A 12,443-nucleotide genomic window follows, 5' to 3' on the forward strand; every position below is an offset into this window, starting at 1 on the left:
AGACCTTCTGGTAGTGATGATCGAACTCGTTTGGTTTCTGGTGGCCTGGAACAACGAGATTGCTTGGTTCCAGTTGATAGTGTTATTACAGCCGGTGGAGAGTTGCGCTGCATTCCTCCTGATGTATCTAACTTTCTCAATGATGATACTTCACCATGTTCTTCTAAAAAAAAAAAAAAAACCTCCGTGTCTACACCGTCTCTTAATGAAGGTATTTTTTTTATTATCTTATTCTGCTGCTAGATTTGATTTTTCTCCTTTCGCGTTATTGCTACTTCTCTGCCTTCCTATTCCTATTGATTACTATACGCTCAGACGGGTTATGTCCATTTTAGATTATAGCACCTTCGCCTTCTTCAGCTTATATTTCCCACAATTGACAATTCTATTTTCCAAATATTGGCCTCTTAGTAAAAAAACACATCGTGCATTACTAAGTACTTCCAAAGCTTCGACTTCCTTTTGGTGCAATCTGTCTTAAACGTTCCTTGTTCAGCTCTCTCTAGGCTATACCTTGTAGCCTGATTACTTGTTCCTTGGGCTCCTCAGCATATTTCCCCTGTTAGCTAAATGCACGTATATAGATCCCTGCCAACCTTTGCCAGTCGTCTTATTGAATTTTATTATCCACAGAGACCTCTTCTTTTCCAAGAAGGCAATTTAACCAGCCTACAGCGAACTCTGCTCGCCAGGGAAGGAAAAATAATAGGAATACTTCTCTTGATCTGCCATCTAGACTTTCTACACGTACCAAGAAACGTAGTAGTTCTTCCGCTCCGAGAACAGAGAATGCAGGTTCAGCATTGTTTCTTGCTTAACTTTGTCTATGTTTAGCCTGCATTCTACACTATTTATACACAGCCTTAACTCAGCCTGTCCATCGAACGCATGCAAAACTTTACAGGGAGAAAGCGGAGGCGTGGTCAGCCACAGCTTTCGCTCATAAACAAGATTCCTAATGTGTCTTTGCCTTTGCCTGATGCTCCTCATTGTGACCATTGTGGAGCAAAAAGATTCCATTTGGAACCTCCTAATTTTTGCTGCTCTGGAGGAGAAATTTCTGTTGTCGCTCCTCCTATGCCTTATGATTTGAAGCGCTTGTTCATTGGTAGCGATGAGGAAAGCTTCCATTTTAGAAATAATGCTCGCACTTACAACAATAACTTAGGCTTCACATCATTTGCTGCTAAATATGATTCTGAACTAACAAAGAACACAAAAGGTGTTTACACTTTTCGTGTTCAGGGTCAAGTTTATCATTTTCTTAATGGCCTTATTCAGTCAGACAATAGACCATCCGGCATTCAGATGTACTTCTTTGACACTGATGAAGAATTAGCAAAGAGGATTGCTGCCTCTGATAAGTTGCGAGAAAGCACATTAAGACTCCTTATGCGCATTCTTAGTGACAATCCTTATGCTAGGTTCTTCAAAAATCTTAGGCATGTTCCAAACATTGACAGCCTGAACATTGTACTTAATTGTTATCCCACCCTTGATCAGCGAGTCTATAACCTTCCTTGTGCGTCCCAAGTTGCAGCGATATGGACTGAAAATCAAGATGAAACAGGCCATACGGGAGCTCACATTCAGGTTTATACGCATTCAAATAGCAGCTATAGAATTAGACATTACTATGGTTGCTATGACCCATTGCAATACCCTATTCTGTTTCCCCGAGGTGAATGCGGATGGCACCCTGGAATTAAAAGAACTCGAAAAAGAAAGAGAAAAGAGGACTCCTGTGAGGAAAATATTGATATTCATCCTTCTTCGATTGATTCCGCATCAGCTTTAATAAATCGTGAACAAAGAGGCAAGTTTAATATTGCTGCTTCAAAACAGTTGAGTCCAGCCATTAGTTTTACATTGTAAAACATCATCAAACTAAATAATTGCTCACCCTTTTTTTCTAGCTGCTGATCGTGCAAAAACTGAAGAAGACACGGTGTCAGCTAGAGAATACTATTGTTACAGATTTCAGATCAGGGACGATGATCAATCAATGTTGTTACACTCACTTAGATTGCTGCAACAATATGCAGTAGATGCTTATGTTAAGATTGAGACGTCTAGGCTTGATTTTCATCGAAACCGACAAAACAACATTCGTTCTGAGGTTCTTCAAGGAGTTCTGGACAGTATTTCTATAGGCCAGACCAGTGCTTCTAAAGTTGGTCGTAGAACGATATTACCGGCTTCGTTTATAGGTGGCCCGAGGGACATGAGACGACGCTATCTTGATGCAATGTCCCTTGTGCAAAAGTATGGAAAACCAGACATTTTTCTTACTATGACCTGCAACCCAGCGTGGAAGGAAATTCAGGATAATTTACAGTACCACGAAAAACCTCAAGATAGACCGGATCTTCTAGCTAGAGTCTTTAGAGCCAAATTTGAATTGCTTAAATCTGAAGTTTTGAACAAGCAAATCTTTGGAGAAGTTGCAGCATGCGTCTATGTGATTGAGTTCCAAAAACGTGGCTTCCCACATGCGCATTTGCTGTTAATTTTGAAGCCTGAATACAAGCTCCTAAATCCAGAGTCATATGATAGAGTGGTCTGTGCTGAAATACCTGATCGTTCTAAGCATCCTCATCTATATTCCCTTGTTATAAAGCATATGATTCATGGCCCTTGTGGTGCTATGGATAAAACTTGTCCTTGTATGAAAGATGGTCATTGTAAAAGTCGCTATCCAAAGAGTTTTTGTGTCCAAACGAGTCATGCTGAAGATAGTTATCCGCAGTATAGAAGGAGGGATGATGGGAGAAAAATAAAAGTCCGAAGGCATACTCTCGATAACAGATGGGTCGTGTCTTATAGTCCCTATCTGTTAGCTACATTTGACTGCCATATGAATGTAGAAATTTGCTCGACTGTTAAATTGGTGAAGTACATGTATAAGTATGTTTTCAAAGGACATGACTCAATCAGCTTTAAGATCGTCTCGCAGCATGCTCCTGATGACACTGATGAAATAAAGGAATTTCAGCAAGGTAGATGGATTTCACCCCCTGAGGCATTCTGGCGCATTTTTGAATTCCGCTTAAGTGAAATAACTCCAGCGGTCTATACTCTTCAGATCCATCTGCCGGACCAACAGTTTGTTTCTTTCAACAAAAATTCAGACCTGTTGCAATTATTGAGAAAGGTTGATTTTTCCAAAACCATGTTGACTGAATTTTTTCATATGAACACAACAAATGTGGTTGCACAGAATCTTAGATGTCTTTACAGGGATTTCCCTCAATTTTTTGTTTGGTCTCCTAAATATAAGAAGTGGACTGAAAGGAAGCGTCGAAAAGTTATAGGTAGAATGGTTACTGTTAGTCCAGCAGATGGAGAAAGATACTACCTGAGACTTCTTCTAAATCATGTTCATGGTCCAACTTCCTTTGATGACATTTTGACGGTTGCTAATCAAAAGTTGAATTCCTTTAGGGAAGCTGCTCTAGCTTTAGGCCTTTTGCAATCCGATACTTATATAGAGGATACACTTCAGGAAGCTGCGACCTTCCAGATGCCGTCTTCCTTAAGATTGCTATTTGCCACTTTGCTTGTTCATTGTTCTCCAGTAAATCCTCGGTTGCTCTGGGAAAAATTCTGCCATGAACTCTCTGCAGATTATCAGCACCAATACTCATTTTCTACCCTTGCTTCTTCAGAGATCACCACAAGAGTCCTACAAGACATTAACAGCTCGTTGGAGCAGATGGGAAAGAAAATTACTGATTACCAATTACCTTTGAATGATTTCGATTCCCCTTCTCATGAACGATTGACAAAGGAGATCGAAAATGAAAGAGGTTTACATGTTACTTCAGAGGATCTGTTACTCTCTTTCAAATTAAACTGTGAACAGAAAAATGCTTATGACTTGATTCTTACTGCATGTTTTTCTCCTCACGGTGAAGCTTTCTTTATTGATGGCCCAGGAGGCACTGGCAAAACTTTCTTATATCGATCACTACTTGCTACATTAAGATCGCGGGGTTACATTGCCATTGCTGTAGCCACTTCTGGCATTGCAGCATCTATTCTTCCTGGAGGAAGAACAGCACACTCAAGATTTAAGATACCATTAGACTTTTCAAAGAATAAAACTTGCCAACTCAGCAAACAAAGTAGTGTTGCCAAGTTGCTTTTAGAGTGTAAACTTATCCTTTGGGACGAAGCATCGATGGCTAAGCGAGAGACTATTGAAGCATTTGACGATCTGCTTAAAGACATAATGGATTCTGATTTGTCTTTTGGAGGAAAAGTTATAGTTTTTGGTGGAGATTTTCGGCAAACTTTGCCAGTTATTGAGCGAGCAACAAAGCAAGTCCTCATAGAATCAAGCTTTCCTAACTCTGTTCTCTGGTCTCAATTACACAAGCTGAAACTCAGTCAAAATATGAGAGCCATGTTAGATCCTGCTTTTTCTGAGTTCTTATTAAGAGTAGGCGAGGGAAGAGAACTCGTAGATGCAAACGGCGAAATCACTTTATCACCTGATATAGTTATTCCATATTATGATAAAGAACAATCTTTAAACAGGTTAACAAGTTACATACACTTGCACCTTATCTATCTAATTCCTCTTTTTCTCTATGCCTTTTACTGATTACAGCTATTTATAATTCTAAGCAGGTTAGTTGAAAGTGTTTTTCCAGATTTGGAGCTATATTCTAGAGATCCTTATAGGATGATAAATAGATGCATCCTTGCTCCAAAAAATAGCTCAGTTGATGAGCTCAATGAGCTATTGATAAACAAATTTCCTGGAAATGTTCATGTTTATATCAGTTCAGATCGTACTGTGGAGCAACGACACCAAGGCGACTATGAAGATTTTCTAAATTCTCAAAATCCGAAAGGGCTTCCTCCTCATAAGTTGCTGCTAAAAAAAAACTGTCCTATTATGCTTTTAAGGAATTTAAATCCTAATGAAGGATTGTGTAATGGCACAAGGTTGATATGTAGAGAACTTAGCTTGAATATCATTTCTGCAGAAATTGTGTTTGGCACTCATGCAGGGAAAAAAGTCTTCATCCCAAAAATACCTCTTCAGACCTCTGACAATGAAAGGAATGGGATTCCGTTCATAAGAACTCAATTTCCTGTCCGCCTTTGTTTTGCATTAACTATTAATAAAGCACAAGGACAAACTCTAGACTATGTTGGCCTTTACTTGCGTGAACCTGTTTTCTCCCACGGGCAACTATACGTCGCACTTTCTAGAGCTAGAACTGCTGCTGAACTTAAGGTTCTTCTTGTTCCTGGAACGTTTGATGAGAAAAAGATTGACTGCAAAACTAGGAATGTTGTCTTTAATGAAATTTTCCATTTGACTCAGCAGTAAAGAATCTGCCTCGTTTAACTATATATTGGAATGAGGTGCACATACAAATTTATTTCTCTTTGACCAATATACTGTTACACTTAACTTGCCTATTTGTATTTACTTATGTATATTTTGATCTTCATGCAGAATGACTAACTTACTGCCTATCCGAGATATTGTCCCTTTCATGAAGAATTGGAGTTGCATCATCACTGTTCAAGAAAAACAGCAAATCACTGACTCGAAGGGAACACCAACAAAGAAGCAAAAATTTATCTTCTATGATGCAGAGGTTAGTAAAGCTTTCTATCCATTTTCTCACGTTACCTTGTAATAACAAGATATTCTGTTTTTTAGGTAATTGTGAATTTACCAATTGTATCTCGCAGGGATCAAAAGTCGAAGCAATAATCTTCAATGCTGATATTGCTAAAATGAGTCCACTCTTACGTGTTTATAGAAAGTACAAGATCACAAATGCTGAAGTCAAACCTATCCCAGCAAAATTTCAGACAGCTGAGCTTACTATCCAATGGGTGATCAGCACTAAAACTGTCATTGAAGATATAAATGATGATGCTAATGAAATCATGCCCGTGAAATTCAGCTATACAAAATTTACTGATTTGATGCATTATATGGATGACAGAAATAAATCAGTTGGTAAATATCTGAGCAGATTCATATCGCTGTACTTACAATGTTATTACTGTTTCTTCCATTATACTGATTCTCTATTTACAGATGTGCTAGGAGTTGTGATTGCTGCTCTAGACAGGAAGACATTAAATAGAAACTCAAAAGAATCAAACGTTCAAAAATTTGTCCTTCTTGATGAACAGTGAGTATCTCATTTCTTATCCTTATCGTAAAGCCAAATTAAGTTATTACCTATTTATTACTTATATTAATAATTATTACAGATCACAGACTGTATTGCTGTCTTTATGGGATGATTTTCTTGCTAATGAAGGACAGGAACTACTGTCTAACCTTCACAGCTATCCTGTCATTATTGCACGGAGAATTAAAGTGAATAATTACAATGGTACTTTTTGCTTTTGTATTTTTTTATTATTTGTTCACATTGTCAAATATACCTTTCACAAGGTCTGTCGACATAACATTAATGATTTTTCTATAGGAGTTGCATTGGGTACTTGGTTTGATTCTGTCATACTTGTTGATCCGCCTATACAGGAAGCAAGGGAGCTAAAGAACTGGTATATCGTGCTTCGATATCCTGTCTCTATATCATAAAACATCAGCTGCACATGATTTACCCTTCTTACATTCTTTCTGCAATTTTTCCTTGTACAGGGCACTCAGAAATTCTAAAATAATTGCAGATGTTCTTGACAAAAGAGATTACATGAAGTATAACCCTACAATTTCTCTCAAAGTTGATCAAAAAGCTACCTTGATTTGTAATGTTAATCCTTCACAGAAGGTGTTAAAACAACTTATCCCATTTTTCTTTACAATTTACTGTTGCCGTAGTTATATATTTTTTGCTTCTGGTTATTAATATTGCAGACAACTTGGGTGAGGGCACGCTTCTACTTTGAACACATATTCCAAAAATACTGGTATATGAGTTGTAAGAATTGCTATCGAGCCACTGCAGCAGATTATCAAGTTGAATTTACCTGCAACTCGTGCAAGGAGAAGCAACCAGCTGTACCAAGGTGACAGTTCATAAGTCATCACTGTGTAATTATTTCTGAATCCTCTATAACAATAAATTCGCCCATTACTAATACTTTCTATATTTATTATACTTCCAGATGTCGCTATGATGTTGATTTAGTTGATGACAGTGGAGCTATACCAGCTTCCATATTTGGAGAACTAGCTGAGAAACTTTTAACATTCACCTCCCTTGAAGCATTGCAGCATTTTAATGAGGTTTGTTTTGTTCCATAACACTTGTTCGCAGACCTTTTATAAAGTTGTTGATGTTTTTCCCCCTCCTTCTCAGAATGTTGAGCTCCCTCTTGAGCTTGTTCATGAACAGCTGAAATCAAAGACTTTTCTAATTCATATAAAACCAGTGCAAACGCAGCTAGCAGACGCTAGGCAACGTTACACAGTTATATACTACTATGAAACTGATGATGCTACCAGTTCAGCTCAGGTAACAAGCCAAACAAAGGATGCTTTACCATTGCTTAATGACCAGTCTGCAACAGTGCAGCTGATGGATGCAGGTAAGTACACGCAAACTCTGAACTTAATTTTAATTTCCTGTTTAATTATTTCTTGTTTAACTGTTTAGTTTTGCTGCAATTAATAGTCTTATTTTGCATTTATCTCATGTTTTGATTTTTCTTTAATAAATTGAGAAAAAAACACAAGAAAAGTCCACAAGAATACATGCATGTTAACTTTTTTATATTGTGATCCTTTCTCCCTCCGTATATCTTTACAAACCAAATCCAATTCAATTTTAAAGTTATATTCTGTTTATTGGTTTCACATACTACCTATAAGTATTACTTGTAGCTTTTCTCTTTTAGCTTTACTGTTGCCTTCTTAACATAGTTGATTATCCATTGAGCTTATATATCGTGCAGAGACATCCTCTTTGAATTGTATTTCAAATAGATATCTTTTTTCATTACTTTTCCATTACAATAGCTGTGACTTGTGTAGTTGCATTTACAGGTGTGCTTAACACTTATTACTAAAATCAGTTACGTATATCTCAATTTTGCAGCAGAACCAAAAAAAATTATGCTGTAATTTCCTTCACTACACTATTAAATTTTTTTTTTACCTTCCTGTGTTTCCTATATCAAGCTCCAAAAAGTTCTTGCTTCCAAATTACATTTGTTCAGTGGAAAGAATTCTCTGACACAGTAAAAAAAAAAAATAACTGCTGCAACCTTATATATTTGACCAAACTCTTAACTCTGATTTTTTTTAAACCATCTCACCTTCTATTCAAATTGTTGTATCAATTCCAGATTTTCACTTCTTTCTTTATTTATTTGCCTCAAATATTTTCTACACAATGCATTCAATGGAAAATAATATTGTTTCTTAGTGTTTATGTGGCATCATCCTGTACAAAAAACAAAAGCTTTTTATTTATCCAAGCTGTTCTTATGTTTTTAATACCTATTTTGTGTTCCACTTATTGGTGCTGATAATACAAAGGAAGACACTTAGATCATTCCCACTAGCTTTAACGCTGCTTTACTTTACTTGCTGTTTCTTAGCCAATTCTTTATTATGTAACTTGTTACAGAAGAAAATCCTGTTCCTTCAAAAATTCGAGTTCGACTTTCTGAAAAATTTGATGAACTGGACAAGCTAGCCAGCGACAATTCTCCAGATGAACCTAGCAACTCTGCCAAGAAATCGAAACTGACCTAGATCAGAGCTATTCATTTTTTGTCTTCGTAAGATAAATACGTCTTGCGAATGGTTTACACCGCTACAAACTTTGGCAAGTTTCTTACAGGGATTGTTATTTTGTTCATGAACCCTGTTGTTTTGTACGTATGTGTTAATCAACCAGCTTGTCTTGACTTATGTACTGACCTCAACGGGAAGCTTTATTTAGTATTAGTTGTATGTAAGGCTAATTCTTTTGCTATTATTTTGTAATGCTTCCCTTTTTAGTTCAGATTGCAGCTTCTATTGCTTATAACAATACCTTATTTGGTCACTGCTGTTATATAAAATGCAAGATTTACTTCTTACACAAAAAATTATTCCTCCTTCAAAGATTCGCAAGTGCCTTTCTCAAAAGTTTTATGAAATAGAGGAACTCAATGAAAACACCTTTCCGGATGAAACCAGCAACTCTGCCAAGAAATCAAAACTAGCCTAGATCAGAGCTATTCATTTTTTGTCTTCATCAGATAGGATGCATGTATCTTATGAATCATTCGCGCTGCTGCATTTTGCTAAATTTGTTCCAAGAATCATTAATTCCTTCATGAACTGTCTTCTTTTCTGTTTACGTACTTAATTTGCCAGGTTAAAGTATGAAAATGTGTGGCCAAAGCTAATAACTATAAAACGCATTCAGCTTGTGGTTGGATGATTGAGCTGAGTTTTTTTTTCAATTTTAAGTTGATTACATATCTTCACTTCACAGATATAACAAACAAATGATATCTATGCTTTTAGCTGGAGTGTTCCCGTTGTTTAAATGTCGGATACTCCATGAAAATGTTGTACTCAATAGCAAGAAAATCTTACCTAGTGGATCCTTCATATGATGATTTTCAGTACAGAGCACTTCATGTTTGAGGAGTGATCTGAAATGTGCCTTGATTCACAGAGTTCTTCTGATCAACGATGTCCTCTTTTTTTTATGCAGCTTTTAGGACAAGTTTAGTTAACTGATAGCAACCTAATCCGCATAGTCCTCTTGCTCACTTGATTCTTTATCCTCGATCTTTGTAGTGCCTGAATTTCATTCGTGTTATTTATAAAGTAAACTAAACCTTTCAATTTTTCCGGAGCTATCAATATTTATCTTTATCATTTTTTAATAGCGTATTAGTCTACCTTCTGGCAACTGAGTCCTTAATCAGCCTTCACAGTCAACTTGTATACTGTACTGGCTCGAGCTTTGTTAAGCTAATTTGCAATTTACAATTTCCTCCTGTAAATACCTTTCTACTGCTAAGAAGTTAACTTTTCTGTGGGGGACTTATATGATCATTTGGCTAGCTAAAATCGTTTCCATTTTTTTATCACATACCTGTTTTAATGTTTTTTTTGCTATTTGCTTATTTCCTCGCATTGCTGCAACTTTTTTTAACTGTTTTTTTCTTACGCAACTGAATGCAGTAAAGTTTTGAATGGAAGGTCCCCAGAAAAAACTGGCAACCAAGTTTCAAATCCTCTGAGGACTCCAGAGTCCCCTTGAATGCCTTTCCCTATGTTGTTTGATGCCATTCATATTACCTACTAGGTTGCAGTAATCCGGATATCAAAATAAACAAAACCATTATCATATGCTCTATTACAAAAAACCTTCTTCCAAAGTTTACATGCATTACAAGTGAAAGGCCAAGTAACTGTTAAGAAAAAAACTTCTCCAACGTAAAACGAAAAGTGCAAATAATATTAAGACATCAGAAAGCCCATCTCTTCAATAAATGCCCTGACACCCTCAACTACTAAAATACTCGTCCAACAAACAACCTATTATATTTCTTGTTGTGTAAACAACAGTAATTACTTAGTAGTATAAATATATAAAGCCTCTTCCACCTTCCATTCATTCTTTATATGTGCACATCAAAGACTACATTTCTCCCTGACTTCACCAATAGGTTTCTGCTACTAATCTCTTTTGTTACCACTCACAGCTCAAACTTTATTACTTCTGCTTCCTAAATAGTAGAACCTTCATGGCCGGAACATCTATGATTTCTGTGGATTCCTCTCACGTCACAGGCAATGCTCCACAAACATATTGCTTTCTTATGACATGCAAGAACAAAGGACAGGTAATAATAGTTGCCTCCCATTTAATATCTTTGTCATGATTCATTCTTGAATCTCCGTTTAAACATGAACTTTCTTTTTATGCAACATACAGCCATTACCTGTTGAATTTCACATATTGCTCACACAACACGATGACAATACGATCACCTTCAGACATGGCTTCCACAGATGGACTATCTCAGTCACAAATAACTCCTTTCAAGAAGGATGGATAGAATATTGTCACCAGAACATTATCAAAGAACATGATATGTTGTTCCTTCGCCATGCCGGAGATCTAATTTTCGATATTATTCATTTCTGTGAGCTGAAAAAACAAGTCTATCTCCCATGGACAGTTTCCCTACCAAATCTTTTGCATCAGCAGACTATAGGTTCACAAATTATGTTTCCCTTTCTAATTTAAAATTCTATATATACCACTTGCTATATCTTACAATATCATTCTTTCGTCTTATCAGATCCCACCTTCTTATCGCTTCATCAGCAACCTGTTTCGTCATCGCTCAGCCTAAATTTCTCTCAGGATTTATGCAATTCAATTTGCTTTTATCAACCATTTGACTCAGCATATCCAACTTCCTTGGTAACGATTTTTTTTACCTACCTTTTCTAAGTAGATTTCATCCAACAAAATAATTTGCTCTCCTTATTAAATGACTTACGTTCTTTTATTTGTAGAAACTCCCTCGATTTGTTAATCACTTTATAAATGGTCAGAGAACTCCAACTATAGTTCTCAAAACTGGCCATAGCATCACTGAGGTTGGAATAAAGGGCAATCGACTAAAACGAAATTGGAGGAAATTTGTTCTGGAGCATCATCTACAACATAATGACATGCTTGTCTTCATTCCAGAATCACAAATAAAGTTTGCCGTTTTAATCTTTGATAGTTATGGAGTTGAAAAACTTTTTCCTTGGTACAATATGTTTTCGCTTTATTTTTATGGTGGACGAATATCCACTTACATATCTAATGCTCAGTCAAATGTATAATCAACTTATTCTTAAAGTGTTTGTCCATAACAAAACTCCTTCGCTTTTCAATAGCATGCACGTACAACATTTTTTTTTGCACAAGAATATATTCCCCTGCTACAAAAGATGCTCAGATTCCTGACAATGAAATGACCTATCTTAACCAAGCATCACGCATGACCTAGCACTGATCAGCCTACCATGCCTTTCTCTACTGTTCATCTCTGCTTGAAAAACTACGGAGTTATTGACCAGGCAATTAAATCAACTCATATGCACTATGATTCAATTCTTAATCAACATTATCAGACATTTATCCTAAGTAACAAATATCAAGAACACCATAAATTTCTATTATAAGGACGCCAAAACTTTCAATAGCTTATCGTCTGAACCATGAAACATTGCCATTTCCTTCTACTCACTCTACCTATTTCGTGCGCTAAAAAAAAATAGCTAACTCCCTAGCTCCATAATGGTCACTAAAAGTTCATCGCAGCTACATCTAAACAGCAAAAAACCTGTTCCAAATAAAACTAATATGGAGAAGAACAAGTGTAACAGTCCAGCCATTTACGAAATATAAAAAAAAAAAGTGCAAAGTGACCAAAGATCGATGCGTGAATTCACGCACAGATGCTATCCAGTGTACTTC

General features: G+C 36.5%; 1 protein-coding gene across 1 annotated transcript; it reads left to right on the top strand.

The window, feature by feature from the left end:
- Window positions 1–888: 888 nt before the first annotated feature.
- On the top strand, window positions 889–8,710 carry LOC113751496. The gene is made up of 13 exons (XM_027295527.1): window positions 889–1,816; window positions 1,917–4,542; window positions 4,636–5,343; window positions 5,477–5,621; window positions 5,719–5,992; window positions 6,074–6,170; window positions 6,253–6,377; window positions 6,474–6,552; window positions 6,650–6,779; window positions 6,866–7,017; window positions 7,117–7,237; window positions 7,311–7,539; window positions 8,583–8,710. The coding sequence occupies exons 1-13, from the start codon at window positions 889–891 to the stop codon at window positions 8,708–8,710; spliced, it is 5,742 nt and encodes a 1,913-aa protein (XP_027151328.1).
- Window positions 8,711–12,443: the final 3,733 nt, after the last annotated feature.

Source organism: Coffea eugenioides, chromosome 11, assembly GCF_003713205.1.
Source record: "Coffea eugenioides isolate CCC68of chromosome 11, Ceug_1.0, whole genome shotgun sequence".
Classification (NCBI taxonomy): domain Eukaryota; kingdom Viridiplantae; phylum Streptophyta; class Magnoliopsida; order Gentianales; family Rubiaceae; genus Coffea; species Coffea eugenioides.

Excerpts from the sequence above, each read along its gene's own strand:
- LOC113751496 (XM_027295527.1), top strand. The coding sequence starts at position 889 with ATGCAAAACTTTACAGGGAGAAAGCGGAGGCGTGGTCAGCCACAGCTT. Across the intron at positions 6,171-6,252 it reads TTTGTCCTTCTTGATGAACA|ATCACAGACTGTATTGCTGT; the intron begins GTGAGTATCTCA and ends TAATTATTACAG. Across the intron at positions 6,378-6,473 it reads TAAAGTGAATAATTACAATG|GAGTTGCATTGGGTACTTGG; the intron begins GTACTTTTTGCT and ends ATTTTTCTATAG.